A 26,805-nucleotide genomic window follows, 5' to 3' on the forward strand; every position below is an offset into this window, starting at 1 on the left:
GCATCTCAGACCATTCTCTCTGTATTAGGAAAGTTACCCATGTGATTGACTGCTAACATTATTTTTTTCACTTTATAGATACTGTTGCCAGGTTTACTTAATTTGTAAAAGACAGATCAGTGAAGGTTATCTCCATGTTTATTTAATCCCGAGCACTTAAGAAAAAGGGACAAGGCCTTCATGATTCATTTTGGAAATGGTCAAGTTCTGAGAGCTTCTAATGACACCGTAGGTCATAAATACATACAATACGGCAGAAAAGTCATTGGTTTCGAATTCTTGTTCAGAAATATAAACTTCTAAAACTGTTTTGAGAATTCCTGAAATTTCTTCTAGCGGGGAGGATGTGCTAGGGCACACAAGGACTGTCACTGGCTGACAAGGGTAAGCAAGGACTGACCTTACATGGTCCAAACTCCCCATGCCAACCTTTTATAAGTGAACACTTTTTTCAGCATGATCAGCAGTGTTATACCAGTTATTCAGTTGTTAATGTAGAAAAGCTTAGCTGTTAAAACCCAGTAGTCTCTAGAAAGAAAGAGAGAAGGAGAACATTGAGCAGGTATAGCAAATAACTAAAGAAAGTGGGTATAAATAAACCTACAACAGTGTAACCCAGTTCTCTCTCTATCTACCTATCTTCACAAATTCCACGGGCCGTGCCAAGAAGGAAAACTTTTGTAAATATTATTTTTAGGATTTTACAGTGTGAGTAATCATAATATATCAGTCATATCCATTAAGTAAGTATATCATCATACCTCTAGGTCTTTCCCCTAAATGTTGCTGGTAACAACTAAATAGAGTTACAAACAAGCTACTTTTCTTTTTCATGCTACTTAAGCTCCATTAAGAACATTTTTAAAGTTCTACTGACCTCTGTAGACACTAAAACGCAGCAGAAAAGTCTCACATCTGGAAAAGCAAACTTGTTTACATGCATATTCCTAGCAGTCAGTCCATCAGCTCTAGTTTTTAATGAAGCATTTTTTTTTCCTTTGGCAGAACTATTTATTTGTATTAGAAACATGCATAATTTCCAGGAAAAGATTCTTGCATCCACCTGTAGACGCTTCATGAATGACTGATCTACATAGATGCCATAGGTAAAAGGAAAAACAATTTGAATTGTAAATTGAAGCTTGCAGACTACGAAATCTTGCTGCATGCTACTCTGGGCAATATGGTGAAGACCCTGGAGATATTTCTTTAGCTGCTATTTGAAACAGCCACAAATAAATGAACTAAAGACAACCAACTCCATTAATCACAGCTACACTATCAAGGCTAACCTACCAAAAGGATTGACAACATACAACTGCTGAAAGAAATGAAGACAAGTAATGAAAGATTTTGCTTTTATACTTGGTATTGAGGATGGCTCACCTGAAGCAGACTTTTTCATCTCTTTTCAAATGCTTTAGAGAAACACCATCTCTCTTTTTGGGACTGGTGAGGTGGGACAGCTGCCTAGACACCGATGAAGAGCACATGAATTTTGCTAAAAGCGATGAACTGAACAGAGCTCACGGTGAGAACAGAGAGGGACCAGATGGACCCCTGAAATTTGAGCTTGATAATTGCCACCAGGATCCAGAATACAAGTCCCCAGCTCCCTTGCCACATGCCCAGGTCAAACTGATCACCAGCTGGGAAGCAGGATGGAATGTAACAAATGCCATTCAGGTAACCTTTTATTTCCACACTTATTCCACTCATCATTTGAAAAACCTGGTCATCTCTTAGCCTGCTGTATTTTACTTTGCTGTACCATCATTTTGCGTATTCTAAAAGGTTTCTGTGAATTTATTACTCATATATTTGAATCTTTCTGCATAAGATTAGCACTCTGATAAAACAGAGTTCCAAAGGGGAAAATTATACATATGTTATCTGAAGTTTAAAAAGGGTTTAAATTAGGTAAAATTGAAAGGGTGGTGATTGCACCTGTTTTGGCAGTGCCAGCATTATCTTTAATAAGCATATTTGAATTCAGTGACAGAGATGTTTCATAGAAATGTGAGGTAAACATCTAATAAAAAGAGGATGGTAAGAGCCAGACTGACGTCAGGCATAAATTTACTGACATGTAAGTTAAACTAGAAATAAATTGAAGCACGAAGCACAAGAAGTGTAATAATACTTGTCAGTGTTAAAGAAAATAGGTTGAATAGACGTAAAGCATTTGGTCCCAGCATTCTGTGTGGAATTTGACTATCTTTTTAAATCCTTAAATTTAGCATTAAATGTTTCAGAATCTTTTTCTCACTTTTCATGATTCATTTCCTTACATAATTCTATCATTACCACTAACTTTCTGTCTGACATAGTAAGAAAGCAGCATCCACTGACACATCTAAGTCCCAGTAACTGTTGCTTGAACACTTTTTTATGCCACTTCAATTATAGAAAAATAATTCTTCCAGTGTCACACAAGTCTGACTATGCCAATGAACATTTGTTTACATATCCAGTTCATCCCTCAGCTCTGCAAAGGAGGAGAAAAAGGACATATTTCTAATCCTGGTGTATTTTCAAACATGAGCACCACCACATGAGAGCCAGTGCAATAACAGGGCACTGTAGCATATCATACTCTGAAAGTGTTCAGCTGTGAATAAAAGTGTGAAAGTACTAAAATACCCCAACTGCATTCTAGTAACTCATTTTATCTTCAAACTCCCTCAGCAGCACCTAGTCAGGACAGGAATCTGGGATGAGAGCCCATTGTCTCTGTGAGTTTTGCATTTGATTTCACCAAAGCCAAGATTTCATTCTGGAAGTAAGTTTTGTCAATATTTTCTGTATGACCTTTTGGCAAATCATATTCTCTAACCATTGTTCCCCTTTCTGAAAAACAAAAAATAATAATGCCTCTGTAAATACATGAAAGTGCCAAAAATCCTAAATATTGTTGTGTACAAAATTATTTTTAATTATTAATAATATAGGTGTCAGTTAAAAAATAGACTAATAACACATTTTAAAACACAATCAAATATGCAGTTGGCTATTTAAAATCATGACAAATTCAAGCTAAATTATCCAAAGAGATCAGTAACTATGGTCCTACTCAAAACTCTCAGTATGCTGAGTGTTGCCTACTATGGCTCTAATTTGGTAAAATATTTTAGAAATTAGCATTAAAAAGCAGTTGGCTACAGCTGCATTGAGGTTTCCTCCTAAGGTAGGCTGAAGGTTGCAAAGCCTGGAAACTGCAGTTTCATTAATAATATAACCAATGTGCTCTAATGACACATTATTACACTGTATGCATGTGCAACCATGTATGTGAATCTCTGTACATATATTTGTATCATTCCTATTTCCCAGTACCTGGGATTGGGAACAAGTAACTTGGTTTTGAAACAAAGCAGAGAAAGGGAAGGGGAAAGGCAGGAGAGGAGAGAGAGAGGGGAATATTGAATGGGCCTCTGTCAGTAGAAAACAACAGTTTAAAGAAATTTCTATGAATAGCTTTGAAAAGAAAGTCAGAGTTGTGAACAGAATGATTAAAATAATCCAACCGTTCTTGACTGGTGAAGACAATCTTTGATAAAATGACAGTTGTTTTGCCCTACCCAGAGGAAAGGGCAGAAGTGTTTTGCATGGCAATTAGAGGTAAACATTTCAGCAGAGTTTTGAAATGTTCTGAACAGTTATTCTAGTGAATACAATTAGTCTAAAAAAGAAAATATCTTGCAATCCAGATTTATTATGGGAACAATTAAATATTTGATCTCTGAAATGAAATATAAGGTATTCCTCACAGTGTTTTAAATATGTCTTCTCAAACAAACAAAGAAGACATTTTTATTTTGTTCTTAACTTGAACTGGAAAAATATGCACTTTTGGTGCTGACACTTGTGTAAATGATATGTGTAAATGATTGCTTCAGACATTTAAGTTTCCAGGGAAACATGTTTCGTATTCCAGCACTGCACAGGCAAATCAAAACCTGTGTTTGGTAAATCTGGGTGAGGACAGAGACCATAAAGCTGAGTTAATTCAAATGGGAAAATGTACAGGATCATCTCGCTGAGCGATGCAAGTTGCATTTGTTTGTATGTAGCAGTAAAAGGCCAAAATTATTTGTAATGACTTCTACAGTGGTGCTGGATAGATAAGCAAAGCAATAGTCACAAAGAGGAAGGTAGTTAAATTCTAATGGTACAGTATTTCACAGCAGAACCAAAGGACAATAAAGACTATTTATTTGCCAGTCACATGTAGTAAGATTTTTGCAAGCTAAAAGGAAAAGGCATTCATTATGTTGTGTCATGAAGGGGCACAAGAGAATGGAGAAAAAAAATAGAGAGAAGGAGAAGTGAAATAATGGAAAGAAGTGAAATAATTTTAATCTCACCTATAATTTATACTGTGTAATTTATAGCTGTAGTTTGTACCATTGTAAGTCAATCTCCACTTAGGTCTTGGAAAGACCTAACACTGAAAAAAGCCAACCACTTTACCAGAAAGCAGCTTCAAGTGACTTTCTGAACTATGACGTCTGAACAGTCTTTAAAATACAGGCTAATATAATTACACAGTTTTTCTCTGAGTGTTTGGTAAAACATAAAGTATCAAATCTTGCTGGAATGCAGCCCAGCAGAAAAGGACCAAGGGGGCTGATCAACAGCAGCTGAACATGAGCCAGCCGATCCCAGCTGGCCAAGAAGGCCAATGGCATCCTTGGCTGTATAAGCAGGACCAGGTCAGTGTTTGTCCCTCTGTACTCAGCACGGGGGACCCACACCTCAAATCCTGCGTTCAGTTTTGGGGCCCTTGCTACAAGACAGACATTGAGGTGCTGGAACATGTCCAGAGAAGGGCAACAGAGCTGGGGAAGGGTCTGGAGCACAAGTCCTGTGAGAAGCAGGTGAGGGTGTTTAACCTGGAGAACAGGAGGCTCAGAGGAGACCTTGTGACTTTCTACACTCACCTGAAAGTCAGTTGTAGCTGCATGGGGCTACCCAGGCAAGCAGTGACAGAATGAGTGCAAAGCTTCAAGCTGTGCCAGGGGATGTTCAGGCTGAACATTAGGAATTATTTCTTCACTGACAGAACTGATAAGCATTAGAACAGACTGCCCAGTGAGGTGATGGAGTCACCATCCCTGAAAGTGTCCAAGAAACAACTGGACATGGCACTTAGTGTCACGGTCTTGGTGAAAAGGTGGTAATCTGTCAAAGGCAAGACTTTTTGATCTTAGAGTCTTTTCCAACTAAAATACTGTGAAATCGTGCTGAACAGGTTTTTTTATTTGATGCGTCTGATACCTACTGTTGCCAACATTCATATTCTTCCTTTTGCAAAAAATTAGGTTGTACAAAGATTAGAAATACCTACAGCAGGCAAAATTTTCTTATTCCATGATCAGAGAAACACGATAGAGTGCTTGACTACTGTAAGTGCTTCTAGGAATAACAATACTTAAATTAGCATTATTAATCATTATTTTTCAACGCATCAATAATAAATTACTAATTATTGCAGCAGTGATCATAACTATTCTCATTTATACTCTGTATATTACACATTAGTTTAGAAAAGACTCAAGACTTCAATAATCATAATTTTAAAACCTGAATATCCATATATCTTTCACTGCATGCCTTTATAACCATATTTCTGTACTGGGTTGCAATTTAGTTCATTTTAACTAGGGTAACTACAGCTTCTAAATACTTAACTGGAAAACACATTGATGCTGAAGAACAGAATTAATAGACATGACTCTGAAGATATAAAGGCAAACATCTGAGGGGTATCTACACACCCCTCACATTAAGCTTTATTGACACGAAATTTAAGCATTTTCTAAATATAATACTCATGTGCTTAGAAAGCAGGTCATTAGATGTATAATTATACAAATCTTCTCATCCCGAACCTTAAATTATTTAGTCATGTTTGGATAAATAGCCACTTGGATTTTAACTGCAGCACTTGATCTTAAGTATTTATTTTCCAGACATGAGAACAAGGGTCAGTCTTTTCTTTAGCACAAAGCAGTGACTTCCTTGAATTATACATTATATATTGAAGCTGAAGTTACATGCATTGAAGCTAAAGTCGTACTCTGAACTAAATTATAGACATCTGAGAGAAACTAACTTCTGCATTTCCTATCAAGATGTGGTACTGAGAATTGAAAGGAGATGCCCAATGCTGATATCTAAACTAGGACCAAAAAGTAAAATGAGTTTCCAAATGAAATGTCAAAAAATGACAGCATAAAGTGAAATTCCAAGATACTAGGACTATTGTGGTGCACATAAAAATTCCAAATAGCAAGTGTGATTTTAGCTGAAATGCACTGGCAGTACTGGCAAATTTATTTTTCCAAGGCTTGCAACCACAAACCCTTATAGCCAGAACTGCAGACCCCAAAAAATCCTGGTGAGAGCCATCTAAGTTCAGATCTGCTTTTTCTGTGATAGAATGTCACCATTATGCAATGCAATTGATAAAAGATATATTTTAGGGGAGAAGATTCTGTAACTAATGTTTGTGCTCTGGTTTTCCCTTCTGATTTTCTCTTGAGGGGAAAAAACATTCCAGACATACATCACTACTCTGTATAATGTTTTATTTCAGCTCAGACCCTGTGGTAGGCTTCTTTGTGCACATATTCATATAGCACAGAGAAGGCTACATTCAGGATATATATCTTCTCTATTCCCAACCCTATTTCGTATCACAAAAGCTCTTTATCAAAAATGTCTTATCCTGCAACAAAGAAATAACATCTAATTCAGAGAAATCTCTTTATTTGACATGCAAGCACAGTGCAGCAGACTGGTTTTGAGTTACCTAAGTGCCATTCCCATAAATCACATTAGACAGTGCACTTCATCAGTCTGCTTTTTCCTTGGTCAGCTGCAAAAACTAAAAAATGTTATGAAGACAGAACTCCTAAACATAGAGAGGTGGCTTGTCAAAAATTGTTCCAGGAATAAATATTTGGATAATTGTCATGGGATATAAGTTGCTGAATTGTAGGTTTTGACTTTTATCTCATCACATTATTTGGGCAATGATCAGGTGTGAGGGAGGGACTGTTGGGTAGATTTACATCAGCACAGTGTACTGTAGCTATTGTGGAAACTTTAGGATTGTCAGATCCATTTTCCTAAGCCACTCCATATCAAATTTTCCCTCAAGTAGAAATTGTGATATAACATAATTCATCCACAAAATTATTCCTTGGACATACAGATAGTCCCAACATATGGGCTACTGGTTCAGAAAGCACCATACTAGCTCTTGAAGTCCAGAGAAAAAAATGCATGGGTTACACAAGCAACAGAACAAAGTATTGCAATTCTTTAAGCCTTCTAGGTGTTAAAATGACATATTAAAATATCTTTAGAAGTTAAAGCAGTACTTAGATCATGCTTATCCTCACCATGTGTTCAAAATTGCATTTCTTAACAGATGAGTCACAAGAGAGTTACAGGAGGTGTCTCTGCATCTCCTTCATAAATGATTCTAATAGTCTCAGTATTTTGGCTATGACTGATATACTTTATAATATAGTTTATTATATTGATCTATTTTAAGCTTATTAGCATATGTGATTTTTATCTCATATGAGATGAGAGGGAAACATTCTAAAGTATAATACTCAAACAACCAGTGGAATTTAATATGCAACCTCAGTCTTAAATCTGAATACCTTTATTCCACTGAGTGTAAGATACATATATTTTAAAATATTTCTTTATAACCAATACTTTATATCTTTAACAGATTTTTACCTGAGTTTTACAGACATACATGTCTAATGTTTTATTATTTTGATAACAGTAACCAGAAATGCTGCTGAGCCTAAAGAAATATGTATAATTCTGTTCAGAACCTCAAATTATAACCTTACATTTCAAGAAAGTATATATTTAGCACTTGATTTTAGCAATGTCAATTATCTATCATTTCCAACAACTTGGGCAGAAACTCTTCTTGCTTTGTAGTTTTGAAACCTCTATATTTCAGCATCTAAATTTCAAAGCCACCCTGTTATCTTCAGTTTACTCCTAAGAGCAATTAAGTCACTTCAGTGCATAGTATACTTATCCTGGGGTTGATGTTCAGTTTGTCACAGTCTGGTAAAGAAATTGCAAGAGAATGCAAGAGAGTTTGCAAGTGGCTATTTCTTGTAAGTGAAGACTTCTCATTGACTGTTCAGTTGTCACATAAATTTAAAAATTGTTTCATCTGGAAAATCTTCTACTATTAATCTTTTAGAACAGCTATTTTATAGATGTGAGTCCACCTACATGAAGCAGCTGTTAATAGAAATTGTGTGCATATAAAAGGACAAAAGAACTAGCAAGTTAGCATACAGTAGTCTGGAAAGTAAACTGGGAGAGACCAGCTCAACTCTTGTCCTTATAGTGGTACTTTCCAACAAGTAATAGCATGAACTTTTGCATTAATTGGAATTTGCAAGTCATTTTAGCATGCTGCCAAATTCAGCTTGCCAACAGATGTCCCTAGTGAGGACATAATCTTAGAATAACAGAAGATCCTGAGATGAAAGGGAGCCATAAGGGCCATCCTTGGGTCCAACACCTCACTCCAGTACCTGCAAGGTACAGTACAGCCTCCAACACTGGCAAAATTCCTTGGGTGGATGCACTGGAGGAGTCCGCCAGTATTTGAACTATATCATATCTCATTCAGCTTAATATTTCTCCATCTAAGAGCGTTAAATCCTGCCATTATTCAAAGGCCAGCTACTATCAGTGATCTTGCTAGAGCTTAATAGACAGTCTGTCAAGCAATAGAGTATGAGTTACATGCTCATTTACATATATTTGCAAAAAGGGTGTGCTCATTTCCATTTGTCCCATAACACACATGAAATAAATGGTATGTGTAAGTACCTCAGAAACTTGGACATTGTGCCTCCTGCTCTCAGGCCTCTTTTTTTGTTTTCATTTAATCATTAGGGAACCTTCAAAGTACCCTGGAGATGGGCATCACTGCTTAAGTCCTTGTCCTTGCTACCCTGCAGGCCTATCACAGGGCATCATCTTTCAGGCCTCTTTCTATATCCTCACACTCAGACTAGAGCCACGTCCTGCTTATTTTTACTGTAAAACACACTAGTACATAGTCTGGTTTACCAATCCACAAGGCTAAAACTAGTCTGAGCACTTATATTTCCCCATCTGGGCCACAGTAACACATTCTTCCCTAACCTTTTCAAGCTCACTCCATGCATACCCACCTCGAAAGTTGATGCAGTTCCATAACTCATGAGACCAATAGCTCTTGCAAGAAACTCTTGAACCATCAAATCAAATGTAAGTTGCTCATCTTTTCTATAAGAATCATTATTCTTCCTGCAGCTATTGACTTTGATCTCTCTTCTTCCAGTTACAATTACCATCTTCAATTTGGTGAATACTTGAACAAGCATTCCTCTGAACTTATATGAAGATATTCCTCCGATACTCATGAAATGCCCTTTTGATGAAAATTGCAGAGTTACAAGCTACATTGAAACCTCCATTTGCTCTCTTAACTCAAGTGTCTATCTCTACCAGTATTTGGTATTGACTCAAGATTCCCTTACTCCCCTCTCTGCCTGTATTGTCCTGGTTTAGAGCAGATTTGGGAGGAAACTTCCTAAGGGGTCCCTCTAGAAAGCAGATTCAAGCAACACCTCCCCCAGCTGCTTTGGGAAAATACTTCCTTGGAGAAAAGTGGAAAAAAACCCCTGTTTATTTAACAAGCAAAGTATTCACATGTTGTCATTATATGGCAGAGGTTTCACATTGTTGTCTCCTTAGTGCAAGGGTTTCGTACCTCCTTGATGTTTCTCATAGGCAGCTCCTCTAAGCACTGACTCTTCCTTCTCCTCACAGCAACCAACTCCAATTCCCCTCAACCAACCAACCCACTCTTTTATAACACTCTTCTTATTGGCTGCAGCTGTGGCCTTTTAAAGTCAGGCCTGCTCCTAATCTTTAATAATTAGCCCAGCTGCAACTCTTTAGGGGGTAAGATTACTTTATATACTATCTTTATTTACTTATATTCTATCCCCCTACATTCACAAGCATTAAAAATTAATAATATCAAACAACAAAATCTCTCACTGTTCTGAAGGGAAGGCAAATTCACAAAGTCCTTGCTGTGTGCTGTAGCTCACCTTGCTCAGTCTCTTATCCATCTCTCCTGCACTGGACAATGCCATGTCCTGGCCCTGGTGGCCACAGGTGGGAGCTCCCGGTGTTTTTCTGTGATTTTTTGGTCCAAAGCAGGTCCGAACAGCTCCAAGAAAAAGATAAGCCACAGTCAGGGGAACTTCTCTGCTTCAGCTAGCTAAAAAAAAAAAACTAAGAAGCAAAGGAGAGCTCTCTCCCAGTGTCTGTGCTGCAGACAGCACAGTCCAGGAGAAGGATGGGGGGGAGCAAGTGTAGCTTCTGCAAACAGACAGCATGTTTCTTGTCCCCCCTTTGCTCTCAGAACCAGTCTTAAAGGTGCATAACTTAATATCCAGCAAAACCAGAACAGATATTGGGGATACAAGCATCATGAAGTCACCTTAGGACAACTTGTTTCTTGTTATCCTACTCCAAGCACAAAAAGATGGTGGAGAAGGCACCAGCTTTTTGTGCTTTGTTTGCACATTGCTTTACACAATGGGATTACATTCAAGGACTTCCAGGTGCTCCAATAATGAAAGCAATTTTAAAAGTGAGTCTCAAAATGTTTCCTATTTTACAGAAACTCTTTACAAAATAATGATTGTTTAAATGTAGCCTGTGATAAATCAGCTTGACATTTGATTCAGTTTCCTCTCTTTTCTCCATAAGGAATTGATTCTCCTAGCTATTGAGGCTCATTGTAAGGGCTGAGCATAAGATAAATCAGCAAAAGAATGTGAAAAGAGTACCTTTAGAATATTCAGCCATAAAAATGGGCATTCCATCTTAAAAATCCAGATGGCCAAGAAAGAAAATGACAGAAATATGATAGCAAAGATAAATGGATAGTAGCATTATGAAAATGATAGTCTTTGAAATAATAAATGTTACCAAAAACAAAGGATCAAGTAACTGTCAGCCGCCTGAAAGCAAGGATCTCTTTATTCCATGGAAGCGCCCAATGTGCCACAACTTGTTGCAGAACAAGGATCTCTGGCTCCCTCAGGTGAAGGGAATAGCTGTTGTACTTTGCCACTATACTAAAATCAAATTAATCTACCATACTCTTTGGTGTCATCAACCCCTGCGAGCATTTTTAACAAGTTGCATTTAAACAAATGGTGTATTTTTTCCTTCTCTTTTTTAAATTCATGGCAGGTCACATGGTATTTAAATACACTTTGTTATTAGGCAACTTTGAATTTCTGTATCTGTTTTATTTGTTCATTGTTCATTGCTTGTTGTGATGTTGCATTTGACAGTTAACTTTCAAAACAAAGCCTAAATTACCTATTATAATTATTCACCAGGTTTCTGTGGCTGAGATAATTTGTATACTTTTTCCTCTCTATAGCATATGCCATTGACCAGCTATCACTATTGGAAAGCATTCTTCTTAAAAATGTTCTTTCTGCCCCAATTCTTAAACTTATGATGTATGCAACCTCAGCAAATTTGTTTTAATAAACCATATTGAGTCACATATAACTCCTCCCAGGCTAACATTCCTCCCAAGACAGCAAGAACAGAGTGACAGGCAGCAGAAAGTAAAATATTTTGTCATATGATATTCCTTTCCTGTTTTTTCTGAACTTCCTTCACTTCCATTAGCAAATCTGCAGAAGGGAACTTATTTTTTTATTAACTAAAAAGAGTAAGCCCTAGAGTTGATCAAGAAATAAAAGTTGACAAGCTCAGCACTTGTAAGTGCATATGAGAATTTAATGCAGAAAGTAAAGGACATCTGAATTATTGTAATGTGCTGGTAGAATCAGAAATAGTGATGTTTCTATAGCAGACTTTCCACATGGCAAAGCTTCTTCTACACAATCCATAGAAGGTTAATCTACAGTTTACTTCAGTGTATATAATTCCTGACAGCAGTAGATTCATTGAAATGGTACAAGCTCTGTCTGAATGAGAAAATGGAGCTACTTGAGAAAATAAAAAAACCCTAAACACAGTATTGAATATGATATATTGTAATCTAGTTTTAGCACAGTAAGCTGCATAAAACATTTTACCCCCAAAGCTTAATAAAAGATAATGTCTTCTATTTGTATGTCTTCTTCCTCTTCTCCCCACATACACCATATTTCTTGGAAGGCAATGTTTCTCTGTATTCTTGGCCAGTGGCACTAGTTTTGCCATATGTACAATGCTGTGTTACTAAATAGCTAACAAAAAAATGAAATTTAATATTTACTTCTCAAAAATGTAAACATATGAGTCAAAGTCAGGAAACATTCACTTCAGTTCATACACACAGGTTGCTATCCATTTCAGTTTCAGTCCATTTCTTTAATTGACACAAATAACAGCACCAGTAGATAATATTTTGTAGTCTCTACAATAAACATTTTTATTGCTTTATGTTATGAGTAGCAATGGCCTTTTCTGGCCTTTTTCTTTACTCTACATAGATATTTCTATTCATGATGGGTTTTATTGCTGTTTTCACCTCCAGAAACATGCTTTGATTCAGGCTAGTTCCTCCCTGATAAGCAGAGAGCTTTTTGCTTTTCAGTTTTAAAATCATTCTACTTTAATTATTTCAGACTAAATCTGGATAATTCAGAACTTGTGAGTAGTTCTACTGAAGCTTGAAAAAATATGGATTGAGAATAAGAATTTTATGTAATATAGACTCAGTATATCTTATTTTTATAAGGAATTTGTTTACTTTGTTTAAAAGAAGTTTTGGGGATTTTTGTGTGTCAAAGAGTGTTATTGCTCTCATTTTACTGTCAGTCTAGAAGTTGGCGCTGAAATTTATTCTATCTCACTACATTTTGAACCCCTGCTCTTGTCTCGTTGTCTGCATGATTTCTGCAACTCCAAATGACATCTCCTCAGCCACCTTCTCTTGAGGGACTTGAAAATCTCCTTCTAAGGTTTAATTGGAATCTGGAGTTTAAAATGAGTTCTCCACTCCTGCCCCTGTTGCCTTTACTTTCCTGCTGATTTCTTTCACTTTCGCTGGAGAACCAACTGCTCTCAGAGCTCTTCCTTTTATACTTTTTGTTGTTGTCATCTCAGGCTAACAATAAAATACCTTTACAAAACTGTAGGGTTCCCTCTGCTCTGTGGATGGGACTTCAGAGACCCTTTACTATCTCCTAAATTGTGAGGAGCTGCCATTCTGCCCCTGAAGGTTTCTTTTCCTAATCAGAAAGCTGCATAATGCATACTTTCCCTCTAGCTTTCCCCTTATTCCTGTCTTATGCTTAGAATTAGGTTTTTTTTCATATCCAGTCATTTTTCCTCACAGCCTCTTGCCCATCATATTCTCTTACCCATTGTCTCTACCTCATATGGTTTACAGCCTTCTGTCCTAATGATCTGCACTTTACCTAACAGCCCTCTTCCTGCTTCCTCTAGTGCAGTCATGCTACCAAATTATCCAGCTTCTTACTCTTCCTTTGCTTTTCCAGGACATGCCACCATCTCATGGCCTTTATAAAGGAATTCACCTGACTCTAGAGATGACAGAGTGACATCTGTCACACCTCTGATGGAGATTCCCAAACCTAAAACAAGTACCCTACACTGTGGGAACAAGTAGTCACCTGGAGATCCTCATTTCCATCCATCCTTTCTGGAGTTGCCAGATCCCTTCCAACTCAGATATTCTGAGAATCACAGTGATTCTGTGATTAGCTTAACTTTTTGCTATGCTTAGGAAGGAAAAGTTAGGAATCCTGTTCCTAGTAAGTGTGCATCAAAGGAAGGCAGATTTGTGTCTCTTTTGTTGCTGTGTGCACTCATTCATTGGACATCAGTTTAAGACAGAAGTTGGGTGATATAAGCCCAATCCATAGATGCTAAGAAGTGATAATTTCCATGGGTACCAAAGACCATGAAGAAAGTAGTCACTTTAGTAACTTCAATTATAGCCACTGAGTTTTCACCTAAAATTCATTAATTACACTTGTGAAAAAAGTCTGATTTTGCTAAAAATTTGAATGTAAGAAATTAGTGTCATTTAGGAGAAAGGAACAGAAACTAAATGCAGCCTTGAAATCAATTTCTCAAATATGAAATCACTACAGATCTCAGCACCAAAGCATGAACAAAGGAGAGATCCAAATAGAGCTGAGAAGTTTTTTCTGCTCTATCAGAATAATCCAGGTTAAGGAAAAAAACCAAAAGTCTTTTTTTATATACAAACTTTTACAGCAAATGCTTAGCTATCTTTGTTTTAATAATGAAAGGAGTGTTTTTATTTCATCCCATACAGGCAGCTTTTGTATGTGAAAGTTAAGAATAAACCTGAGGTCCTCATCAAGTGTCAAAAATAATCAAGGTCCCCAGTTTGTCCCCTCAACTTTTGTTTTTCCCGCGCAACTCCAGACTAAGAAAATAAATGGGAAAAAAGGGAAAAAAAAGAGGAAAATAAAACAAAACAGCCACAGAAAACGAATATTAGTTATTTTGTAACTCCAGTCCTTTTTTCATGGGTCAGTAGAGGTCAAGGACCTCTATCACACTCTGTGCAACAGAATGAGAAATACCTCTGCACATAGCGATACTTAGTATTCTACATCTAGAGACCTTAAAAAGGTGTTTTCAGTGTATATTTTATATGTCATATGCCTGGTTTCAGAATCCAGAACCGTATTAATTTTTTTATTTTTATTTAAATGAGACTTTACCTATCTTTGTTTTTATGATGATTACTCACAACATGCCATAAAACCCACTCGTATTTCTTTTCTGACCTTTATTTTTATTCTTTGTTATTAATTATGCCTGTTTGGGAATGGTTGTCTAATCTACTTGAAATTAGGGGAATTATTCCACTTTGTTAAACATTAGGAATTATGTTACTGTAGGACAGAGACACCTCCTTTAGGTGGATTTATTTGCAACCTCAACTTTATGTGTATCTGTGCATGATCAATTATCAGGCAGTAAAATCAGTTGCTGCTTCTTTTATCCTGAAGGTAGAAGCCTTCAGGGGTGCCACTGAAGTTTAAGTGAGCTGAAGAGAGGAAAAGCAGTAGAAATTTGTTGTATATACACAGCCTAATTGTAAACCAGCATTTTATTCTCATGTATTCCAGAGGAATACAGTATGATACTCTGTATCATTTTACTGATTCCTGGAGACCATAAACCACTATTTCTGTCTTTCATTAACTATATTCTCCCCAGGCTGTGCTCTAAGACAAATTTCCCCTTTATATACTGAACTCTAGAAGTCATTATAGCTTGAGTAAGAATCCACCTAAATTTGGTAGTTGGGTCTGTGCAGAGGAAAGAACAGGATAATATCAACCAGGGGAGGATTCAGTCACTTTTTATTCACAACAAATCCTATGCCAGTGTTCAGAAAATATAACTCAGCTTCTAGTAGATGTAACCTGGCTTCCTTTTCAACTCTCAAAGGTGAATAAGGTTTTTTCCAATGTAAAGTTCTTTGTAGTTTGGAGTTGTTTTCTTCCATTTCCTCTTCAGTATTGCTGAACTGTGCCCATCCAGGCAGCATTCAAGAAAACTCCTAATGAGTCAAATGCTTTCTCACAGCCTGAGTTTGGACTTTCTATGCACTTTAATTCTTCCTTTTGTTATGTCAGTGAACACTCAAATATAGTTATTTGACTCCCCACTGCTTTGCTTTGCTTGTAGTCTCCCAAAGCCCCACTCTGCTTCCCCTCAAGCTCCTTTTGACCATACATTTGTGGAACTCACATGCACGTTTCTGAGCTGGATGTTTGGATCACTTGCCTGCCTTCAGGTGAAATCCTGGTCTATAATGAGAGAAATAAGTAAGCAGCCAGGGAGTCTGTGTTGCTCACCACAACTGACTTTCAGAATAATGTTTGTTTTAGTTTTAACTGCCTTACTTTTTTCATCTCTTTTTCCTCTTTGATACATAACACATAATAAGAACCCTCATTCTTTTTATGAAAGCCTTCTTTCTCCTTTGGGACCAAGCAAAAGAATGTTTTCTTAAAAGGTAATTTGCTTGGGAAAGAATTTTCTTTGTGTGACTCAGTTCATTCTTGCAGAGAGCTCTGGATTTATGCAAACTAACATTTTCCATCAAACCATGAGGAATTAAGCATCAAGCGTGCTTCAGTTTCGAAACAAATATTTAAACCAAGCAAAGCCTATGGGAGCAGCTGTCACATTTAATAGCAGCAAAATTTTCCCCCTTATTTTCTCAGACATTTTCTTTCCTCTGTCCATGTATCTTTAAGAGATTCTTAAGACTAATATGTCCACTAAAATGAGAAAAAAAAACAGTGGCTTCTGTCAAATGGACACGTGCATTTTGCTGTGCAGACCATACAGCTTCTTTACCTGCTTACCTTATCACAGCATCTCATGAGCAGCCAATATCTGCCTTATCATCTACTTATGGTACATGAAGGATTGACAGGTGAGCACTTCTAAAGTTTCTGTCAGAATATAAGGCAATTGAGGGCATTAATCACAGAATAAACACTTAGTCACTGTCCTCTCTGCAGCTGAAATATTCTGGCACTGGCAGAAGGAAAGAATAAGAAAAATCAGGAAAAACAAGATTTCTGAGGTCTAATTCAACCATCCCTGAAGTTAAAGGAAGATTTTTAACTGACATTAGAGGAGATGGATCTGCTGCTAAGGTCAGACAGGCCATAGAACATATTTGAAGTTTTCCACAGAACAGCTCATAGTATTTTTGAATTCAAACTCAGCTGAGCTGTGAACAAACTCTGAACTGAGAGGGAAAGTGGATGAATTCTTTTCCTGACATCTGTAGAGCAGTGCCAGGAGTTTGGGTAGCCAGTCAGGGAAATGGAAATTCTTACTGCAGAGAAGAAATAGGATATAACTGATACTGTAAATACATGATGATCTATGCAGCCAGAATTTAAAAATAATTACATAAAGCATGTTTACCTAAAAAGAACAGGCAAAAGAAATGAGGGTGGCACTCTATGTTAGAGAGATGATTATCTGTATTAGAGCTATTGTCTGGAAAGAAAAATTGTACTGTTCTTGGTGACTCCAGTTTTAAAGACCTATTGTAGACATTGTATGCAGTATGTAGTAAAACATCATTGAAGTTTCTAAGAATTATAGATGATAATTATCTAACACAAAAGGTATTGAACCTAGCATAAGATAATTCTCTTTTGGGCCTCATTAAATTGGATAAAGAGGAACAAATTGGAGGATCTAATTACATTAATTATGGGAAGACAGAGGACAGTAATATATCTACTTGGTACTTCAAAAGTGAATTTTTCAAACCCAGAGAAAATTATGAGATATAATTGATTTGGAAGAATAAATACAGACAGCTCATTGGGAAAGAAACTTTGAAGTTGTTTAACAAGAATTTATGAGATGTCCAGAAGCCACATCTCATAATTAAGAAATAGTATACCAATGTGTTAATATCTCTCCTATGTCAGGAGTGAAGTGGATATATCAATTAATTTTTTTTAAATATATGTATAGCAAAAGGAAGAAATAAAAGGTGAGAGTAATAATTATGTGTTATGAACAGTAACAATGAGAGGAAATAATGCATCTCCCAGTAATTAGGACAGTAAGAAAGCAATTTTTAGGGATTAGGAAAAAAAGAGGCTAGGTTTAGTCTTAAAATTTGAAACAGATAATAATCAGGGTAAAAATTAGGTATAAATGGAAGTGTGTGTCTATCTATGTGACTATGTATGCTTGTCTGAAAGCACCAGCCATAATAGCAGAACAAAGTGAAAAGGGAAGGTATGTGTTAACTGTTAGGGAGCAGCATATAAATGATTTTGTTTAAAAGGAGAGTAGAAAAACTCACCTATAGGTAAGTGTTGAGGGAACCAAGCAGAACACAGTACTTATAAAACATGCATATAAGATAAACAACACTTCTGTTAAAAGTCAGGAATTTTGACTAATATTTATGAGGGATGAGACAAAATAATGAGGCAAAATATCTAAAACTGCATCAGTTCCAGAAGAGTATAGAGGGTAAGTAAAAAAATCTGTTTGACATCACCATCCGAGATGAACACCAGAGACATAATGAGCACTGGACTGATGGCATCCCTTGTCCCCCTTGGTGCACAAAAATGATCCTGGACAAGTCACTGAGACACAGACACCAGAATATGTGGATTTAAGAATAGGGAAAATTAACAGAGAGATTTTCTACTGTAAGATCCGCTTCATCTTCTCTGAGATTTCTCACTGAATTTTCCAACACGGATTTCCTACATTAGTAGGAGGAGGTTCAAAGGATGTTCCTAATTCTGCAAAGTAGATGCAACTGTTCTTAAGTAGTTCCTGGAGAGAACCAGGAGGACATGCTCATAGCACAGGAGAAGAGTATGGTATTTTGGAATTTTCAGGATAGGCTTTATGCTATTTTGCATAAGACATGGAAAAGTTAAGTTTCAGAGTTCCTACAGTGTGTGCACACTTCATTCTCAGCACAGACATTTCTGAAAGGAAATTCATCTCAGCTCTGCTAATTACCTATCTTAAGGTAGGTGTGAATTTTAAATTGATGTGCCTAATTTTTCCAAGCTTAGACTTGGACAATTAACTGCATTTTAAATGGATGTTAAGATGTAGCTCAATAGAATTTTGAAGGCAGAATGCCCAGCAAGTTTTCACTTGGGAGACATAACAAAAGACACATCTGACCAGGTAATTTTCTTATTCAATGCTTGCTACTACATGTAGAATTTTCAGAAGATTGTGGATATCATCCCAATATTTTTAAAACCATAGAAATTCTGACTAGTGAAACCTGGCAACAATGCTTAGAAAAAGAATGTAATTGTTACTACATGTTTTAATTGATTGAGAATAAAAAGCTAGAAATATAATTAGTGTCAATCATTATGTTTCTGGAGAAAGAGTTCTTACAGTCCTTATTAAACACACTTCAAATAATTCTTTTATGACATTGTAATTTAGGCAGTGAAAGATAAATAATATATTTACACTTTTAAAAGGAATTTTGACACATTAATACGCAACGTGCTGATTTAAAAATTAGTGCAACCACGGAGTACATCTTAAATGGATTAAAAACTGCCTAAGTGACAGGTTCCCAAATAGTAACTGTCAATATGTATGTATTGGCAAAGGAATGAGTTTCTAGTAGTGTTTAGGAGGTTACCTGGGGGAATAATCAGTGTCTGGTCCAGTATTATTCAATGTAGTCAACAGTGGTTTGGAAGAAGATACAAAATCACTGGTGATCACAGTGATGGCTGAGAAAGGAAGAAGACTACGGAGGTTAACAAGGAATTAACTTTCTTATCATGGCACAGTAAGGGATTTGCAATATTTTTAAATTTATTACTAATTTGCAGTATTTTTTAATTTATTACCAATAACATTCCTTGTCTGTATAAATACGACAGCCACCAAGGCTTGCATGTGTTTGGGAAAATTATTTATTTCAAATAGCAACAAATGTTAAGCAACATAATTAAATATTTTGTGGAATTGTACTGAGAAGCAGGGATCTTGAATTTATCTTCCTGCTCTTCCAAGAAGATTCAGGTAGGACACTTTCTGGTGTAGTTTATATGTCTAACTCATGTTCCTGCAAGGAATCAAATGCCTAGTTGGGGAAAATAGTCAGACTCAAATGAACCATTCCAGTGGAGTAACTACAGATGGTGAGAAAGGCAATCAGAGCTAATTTGGCAGTCTGGCATATCAGCATGTATTCTGCATATAAGGGAATTGTCCTAACGGAATAATTTTCAGTTAAATTCTTCTTCATTTCTTAATTTATTTTTCCATATGATTAAGTCTTAAAGTGAAATAATTTTCTCTCTCCTTTTTTTTAGCATTGCTTTTCACGCCATTTAATTTCATTGTATTTTGGCATGCCTCAACTCTGACCGTGATTTGATCTTCTTTACTTTTAAATTACCTTTCAATTTGCTTTGTTTTTTCAAATTGTCATATTTCAGGTTAAAACAACCTATGAAACAGAATATTTTACTTGGATCTAAAAGCATTAAAACTGAATATTAAAGAATTTTGATATTTTTATCTGTGTGCCTGTCCATGCTCACTTTTCAATTTTTTTTAAACACATTTTGTTCCCTGGAGATGTGCTTTCCCTGAGGTAAAGAAGTGCAACATAATATCATATCATATCATATCATATCATATCATATCATACTGCTATAATAATAGCAGAAAGCCTATTTTTTGCATTCAGCACTGGTCCAGATATCAGGTATCTTTAAATGAGCAGCCAGACTTGCTGGTGTGGGTGTAGTTCAAACATTGTAGTCAAACCATCAGCAAAGTGTTTTCATGTGCAGTTGTAGTTTGGAATTCCTGTTTTCCTTGTTTTTTTGCAAAACCAGTTGTAAGTGAGTTGGTGCCTCCTGGTGAAACCTGTCATGCCTAGATTCTTCTGCTTGGGGGTATTCTGACAAGGCAATGAGCTGCTAGCTGATTCTGTCCTTTTCTTTCATGCCCTTTCTTCTCTTCTCCTTGCTATTTCTTAAAAGGCTGGTCACCAGCTGAGCCCTCAGTCCTTTCTCCTGCATTGGCCCAGCTGCCTACAGCTAAGTGTGCTCTGGATGTTTGACAAGGACCTCCACCCAGACACAGTGATTGACAAGGAACAGTGCACTTCCATCCTCAGTCTAGGGTGAATATACCCAAGTCTTGCAGACTTGTCTTGGGACACAGGGAAAGATGCAGCCTCTTGGGCAAGTTTGGGCTTCTTTCCCACCCAGGGTGAATGGAGTGATGGTAAATAACACAACCACTCAAGATGCTCCACTGCAGAGGATTGTTTTAAAAATTCCATCTCCTCTGTCCCCAGATGTGTGAGTGCTTTTCCCTATGATATTCTATTCCATAAACAGATAACCTTAAAAGAGCATATTTCAAGCTAATGCATTTGACTTTCCTCTAGAACCATTGGAAATAAAACCACTCAGACTAGAAACTCTTCTCAGACGGAATGCTGAAAGTAAGAGTTATGAGACAATTTAGGGAACAGCTCCTTTTGCTGCTCATTTTTAACTGATGCTCACAGTTACGGCTGTCTGTGCCATAATTTGGACATGAGAACACAGGATCAGAAGCTTCAATAAATGCAAGTGCTGGAGTCAGGCTGAACAACATGTGCAATGACAAGTGGTGCAAGAATTACCTGAGTCCCTTTTCCACTAGCAAGGAATCAGTGAAATATTACCATGCTCTATCTGCATTCTCTGTGCTCTCATTTCTTGTGAAAGGGGCACAAAAGGCACCTTCATCAACATCCATGAAAGGATTTCTTTATGGAGGAAGAATTTTCCATGTAAAAGTCACTTTTAGCAATGCTCTAGAGTTGCTGAACAGCTGCAAGCCAGAGGATACAGACTGATGCCTGTACCTGTTATATTACATTGACAGTAAAATAATTTATTAAAGATTTTTTTTTCGGCTTAACTATTTAAACTTTATAATGTTCAGGCAATTGTTCTAACAAAAAGTATTGCTTTGGAAAGGCAAGAACAGGACAGCAGATACAAAATGAGTTTTGAAGTCTAGAAAAGTTACATTTGTTCTTTGAGTTCTTGTGACCACCAACAATATTTTTGGTTATTTTTTAGAATTTTTTATTACTATTTTTCATTTTTAATAGAAAAAAAAAGTTCCTGGAAAGGTAGAAGAAGCACTGTCCTTTTACTACAGACATAGTTACTGCATTGGCATAGTCAGTGTTCTCTCATTTCTCTTCACTCACCATGCTCTATATCCAAAAAGCTGCAAAACCACTTATGTCCACAATGTTTGTTTTCATTAGTAATTGAGAACTGAAATATACAAACTCTGGGAAAAAAGATGTCAAAGACATCAGCTGAAAGAAAAACTTAGAGTTTCTGTAGAGATGTTCAATTTAGAAATTCTAAACTTTGGGATAGACAACCCCTGTTACATAATTTTAAGGAAAAAAATAGGCAAAAATGGGTTTGTTTAATAAGGTCTGAAGTCACAAAGTTAAAAAAAAAATCAACCCAAAAACCCCCACCTCTATCAACCTATAGTGTGTGTTAGGTACTGAATTAAATTATTAGTATAAACAACACCACGGAGATGTTAGAGTTCAGAATTATGTTATGCTCTGATTAAACTAACAATTAAGCATGGAAAAGCAGGCACCTGTGGGGAGGGCTGTAAATGGCCGTGATAACATCTCTCAAAGTCTTCTGCTTTGGTTGAGGCTGGGGCTGGTTGTCCTTAACAGACTGAATTCAGCAGGGGAGAAGCCATTGTGGATAAGGCCTGTGCTGACACTTACCTGCAGCTTAATTATACAGTGACCCTTAGGGTCAACAGATACTGTTTGAACTGCCAGTTGCAGATTAGACAGCAAAATAATAACACTCTGAGTATGGAACAAATGAGATAAGCTTGGTAGAAACTGCACTGAATGAGAAAACATCATTGTTCTTATGTCAATATGGAAGACGACTCTCTGGCTTGATCTTGATTTTTTTCATAGACTTGGTTTATTTATGATGCTTTTAAACTCAATCTGTTATGCAAATGTTTTCCAAGGATTGTTTTCATAGGAAAGAAACCAAAATCATTTCTTTAGGCAGCTATCTAACTTTCCAGTCAGCAAAAGCTGTGATTAAAAATGGCATCATATCAAAAGCTACTGTTACATATGTGCTACCTGCAGCCTGGATGCAGCCAGATATCTAATCTTTTTGAGAAAATAGACTGCTTGATGGCAAAATGGTAGACTTTTGAACAGTTATGTGAAGTTCCTGTACAAAACAAATGCTAATTACACTGCAAGGTAATTGGGTGATGAGACCTGTATTAGAATGGAGACATTGAGTGAAGAGATTTGGGTGACTAAGTACCACAAGCTGTGTAGTTGAACGTGCCAGCTCCTAAATGAAACGGCATCTGTGACTTATAAAAAATCAATGCTGTAAATGAAGTCATGGAAAACAACCAAAAATGTATCTGGTAAATGACTTTATTAATATTTCAATGATAACTGAGGTACTTCTGTTTCAACACATAAAGGCATAGACCTTTCTAACTGAAATATATTAGTGCATGTATTTAATCTTCCACTCTAATTCAATTGAAAGCTGAATATACCTGCTTCTAGAGTGAAGCCTGGTGAATTAGGCAATGCTGCTCTTTCATATAATAGGTACTCTGTTTTTCTCATTGGCTTAGAGAAAAAAACACTGCTCTAATTTAAAGACTTCTTTCTTTCATGATTGATGCTCACCCCACAATCTGCCCAAAAAAGAATGGCAATTTTGTGGCTAGAAGAGGAGAAGAATACTTTTTATATGTCAATGATTATTTAGTGCTTTTAAAAAATGCCTGTCTTCAGAGCCCTCCTTATGGATCAGGCTTGGGAGTACTTGAATCACTTAGAAGTGGGATGCTAGGTATGAGCCCTACAAAGCTGAGACAGGCACCTGCCTTCTTGAGGAGCTCCATCAGAGATAGACTTCTAGACTGTCTTCACAGAAATTGTCTGATAGGCATAAAACCTGAAGGAGTTGATGGAAAACACAAAAGGCAGAAGCATGCCTGAAACTCTGGTTCCCCACATGCCTTGTGATCATGATTGTGGATGGTGAAGCCTAAGATTAAGATTTATACCGTTAAGCTCACCTCTTCTGCTTTGGCTCCTGAAGGTCAACAGCACTACCCACTCAGGAAGGGAGAGAAAAATGGGTCACTGCTTCTGTGGGGAGGGGTTTTTGTTGGGGGTTCATAGGTTTTCCAGAGCAGATTGTGTTCCTGAGGTTTGGTTATAAATTAAATCTAAATGTTTGGTCCAAATCAACTCCTTCTGTAACGCCAGAATAAAAGACATGAACAAACTTACTCAGATTTCATAATGGGTGCAGTAAGAAATATTGAATTAAAAATTTCTGCAGAACTACTTGGATTTCTACATAACTGTGTTTTGTTTCCTCCTTACTTTTCTTCAGTGGTCATGAATAAAAATGCCTGACCAGTCTGATTAATGTGCAATTCCTAATATCAGGTTTGTAACACAAAAAGAGAAATGTCACAAAAGCATCTTTCTTAAATTGGATGTTTTTATTAAGAAATACCCTTCAAGGGTTTTCTTGATTTTATGCTGATGGAAATGAAACTACATAGAAGTGTAATTTGTCCCTTAATACAAAGAAAAGAAAAAGACAAAGTGTCCATAATGTTCTGTGAAAGTAAAATTCCTTCTTTATTTTAACAGATAAAACAAGCAAAAGTTATATTATTTTCAAAAATTGCTTAGTAAAAAAATGTTTTGCATGTATTTTTAAACACCTAAATAAGTTTGCGCAGTCTAGAATCTCAGTATTTAGAAAAATCCCTTTATCAGAGGACTTAGCAAGAGCAAAGGCCGTGTGAGGCAGCCAGAAGCTGCGGAGGAAGCACAAGCATAGTCTGATGCACTCTAATGCCATCTTCTCTCCAGAGGTCTGTTAAAAATTTTTAGACTGAAGGGAATTGTCATTACTGAATCTATCTACACTGCTATTTTTAATTGGAGTGAAACTTGTACAGATGATGCTACAGATGCTTAATTTTACTGATACTGAACCTGTTTCATTAATATGCATGTTGACTGAATAACTAACTACGAACCTTCTAAAATGTGCTTCTAATCACATCAGCATTAAATATTAACTAGAAAGCTGACTCTGTCATTCAGTCACATTCTCATTTTCCCAGCTTATCATTACATGTGCGTTGATAGAAGTAGTTACTTTTGCTGGTAATTTCATTTATCATAAATAAACACATTTCTCATGGTTGTTACTTAGCAGAATGGAGCAGTACTTGCACCATGCAGATGGGTGAAAGCAATATTCAGGGGAGGATGGGTTTGGGGGTGCAACTACTCATAAACATTTGCCCAAGGGATTTTGTGCCATCTTTTCTCTCTCTTCTTCCTCTTCAGGGAATATTTGTCCTAGGATTGCCGTATGCTCTCCTCCACAGTGGATACAGTGGTCTACTTCTTATTGTCTTGGCTGCAGCATTATGCTGTTACACAGGCAAAATTCTAATTGCCTGCTTGTATGAAGAACATGAAGATGGGCAACTGATAAGAGTGAGAGACACATACGAAGATATTGCAAATGCCTGCTGCAAAAAGCTGTCTCCCAGCCTAGGTGGCGTAGTTGTCAATGTGACCCAAGTGGTGGAACTGATCATGACATGTATTTTGTATCTGGTTGCCAGTGGGAACTTGCTGTCGCACAGTTTCCCCTATGTACCTGTGACTGAGAAAACTTGGTCTGTAATTGCATTTGTTACTCTGTTGCCTTGTATATTTATCAGAACTCTCAAAATTGTTTCCAAACTCAGCCAGCTTTGCTCTTTGGTTCATTTTGTTATCATCTTTGTAGTGATAACTTACTGTCTCACACAAATGCATCAATGGTCCTGGGCAAAATTCAGACTGTCCCTTGAATTTGAGGACTTCTTGGTCTCTGTAGGGGTGATCATCTTCAGTTACACTTCACAAATATTTCTTCCCACACTTGAAGGTAATATGAAAAACCCAGGGGAATTTAGGTGTATGCTAAATTGGACCCATTTTTTTGCCTGTATCTTGAAAACAGCCTTTGCACTTACTGCTTTCTTGACCTGGGGTGAAAAGACAAAGGAAGTTATTACTGACAACCTGCCATCATTTCTTGAAACCTTAGTGAATTTATGTCTCTTAACCAAGGCTCTTCTTTCTTACCCTTTGCCCTTTTTTGCAGCCACAGAAATTGTGTATTCTTGTGTTTCTAAAGACAACCATTCCAATTACAGATCTCCACTACTTGCTCTGACTGTAAGAGGCTCATTTCTCTTGTTAACTCTGTTGATGGCCATGTTCACACCACATTTTGCCCTGTTGATGGGTTTGTCAGGCAGTGTAACAGGGGCTGCTATGACTTTTCTTCTTCCTTCTCTCTTCCATTTAAAACTTAAATGGGAAAAACTGTCCTTCTTAGAGAAATGTGCAGATATCTCTGTTTTTATTTTGGGCTTCCTTTGTAGCCTTGCAGGCATAGTTTGCTCAATAAAAGGGCTACTTGAAATATTTGGAGGAGTGTAAAGATTTCCTGAAAGACAAATAAGGAGTAAATCTTATAAATGTTCTTACCTTGTTAGTCAATATATATGAGATTTTGTCACTAGGTAGAATTAAGCATCTGCTTAAATGTTTGCAGATTCAAGTCTTTAACTGGAAAATTGTATATCTCTAAGCAAACTGGAAAATAACATTCATAGCCAAAAAATACAAAATTAAGCCTCTTTAAAACATCTAAAAGAAAGGTGGTGGAGACGGTTTAACATGAAAATAATTGTAAGTAATCCTACATGGTTTTAGTCATACCTGGCATACACATCCTGAAATTACTATGACAAGTACTTTCACAAATTTAACCAGAATTCTTCATAGGGTTAGATACTGTTCAGTCTCAAAGCTATCAAAACTAGCTTACAGGATGTGAGTGAGAGCAATCACAGAATGACAGAATTCTATTGTTAGATCTATTATTGAAAATGGATGAAATATTATTTCACCTCATTGGCAGACTGCAATTCAACATGTGAACAGAACAAATCAGTGAATTTTGGTTTTTATGTAAGACAAATTCTACTACTTGTTTTTTAAAT

The 26,805-nt window shown here is 36.7% G+C and overlaps 1 protein-coding gene across 1 annotated transcript; it reads left to right on the forward strand.

The window, feature by feature from the left end:
* The first annotated feature begins 1,377 nt into the window (after positions 1 to 1,377).
* On the forward strand, positions 1,378 to 26,251 carry LOC139592284 (vesicular inhibitory amino acid transporter-like). The gene is made up of 2 exons (XM_071432369.1): positions 1,378 to 1,686; positions 25,088 to 26,251. Exons 1-2 carry the CDS (start codon positions 1,378 to 1,380, stop codon positions 26,237 to 26,239), a joined length of 1,461 nt encoding a protein of 486 aa, XP_071288470.1. The 3' UTR covers positions 26,240 to 26,251.
* The last annotated feature ends 554 nt before the right edge of the window (positions 26,252 to 26,805 follow it).

Source organism: Agelaius tricolor, unplaced genomic scaffold (genome assembly GCF_023055355.1).
Source record: "Agelaius tricolor isolate 1412-34295 unplaced genomic scaffold, bAgeTri1.0.p SCAF_1, whole genome shotgun sequence".
NCBI lineage: Eukaryota > Metazoa > Chordata > Aves > Passeriformes > Icteridae > Agelaius > Agelaius tricolor.

Bases quoted from the DNA above. Each gene is read 5' to 3' on its own strand.
- LOC139592284 (XM_071432369.1), top strand. From the start codon at position 1,378: ATGGCTCACCTGAAGCAGACTTTTTCATCTCTTTTCAAATGCTTTAGA. The intron at 1,687-25,087 runs GTAACCTTTTAT...CTTCCTCTTCAG, and splicing joins ATGTAACAAATGCCATTCAG to GGAATATTTGTCCTAGGATT.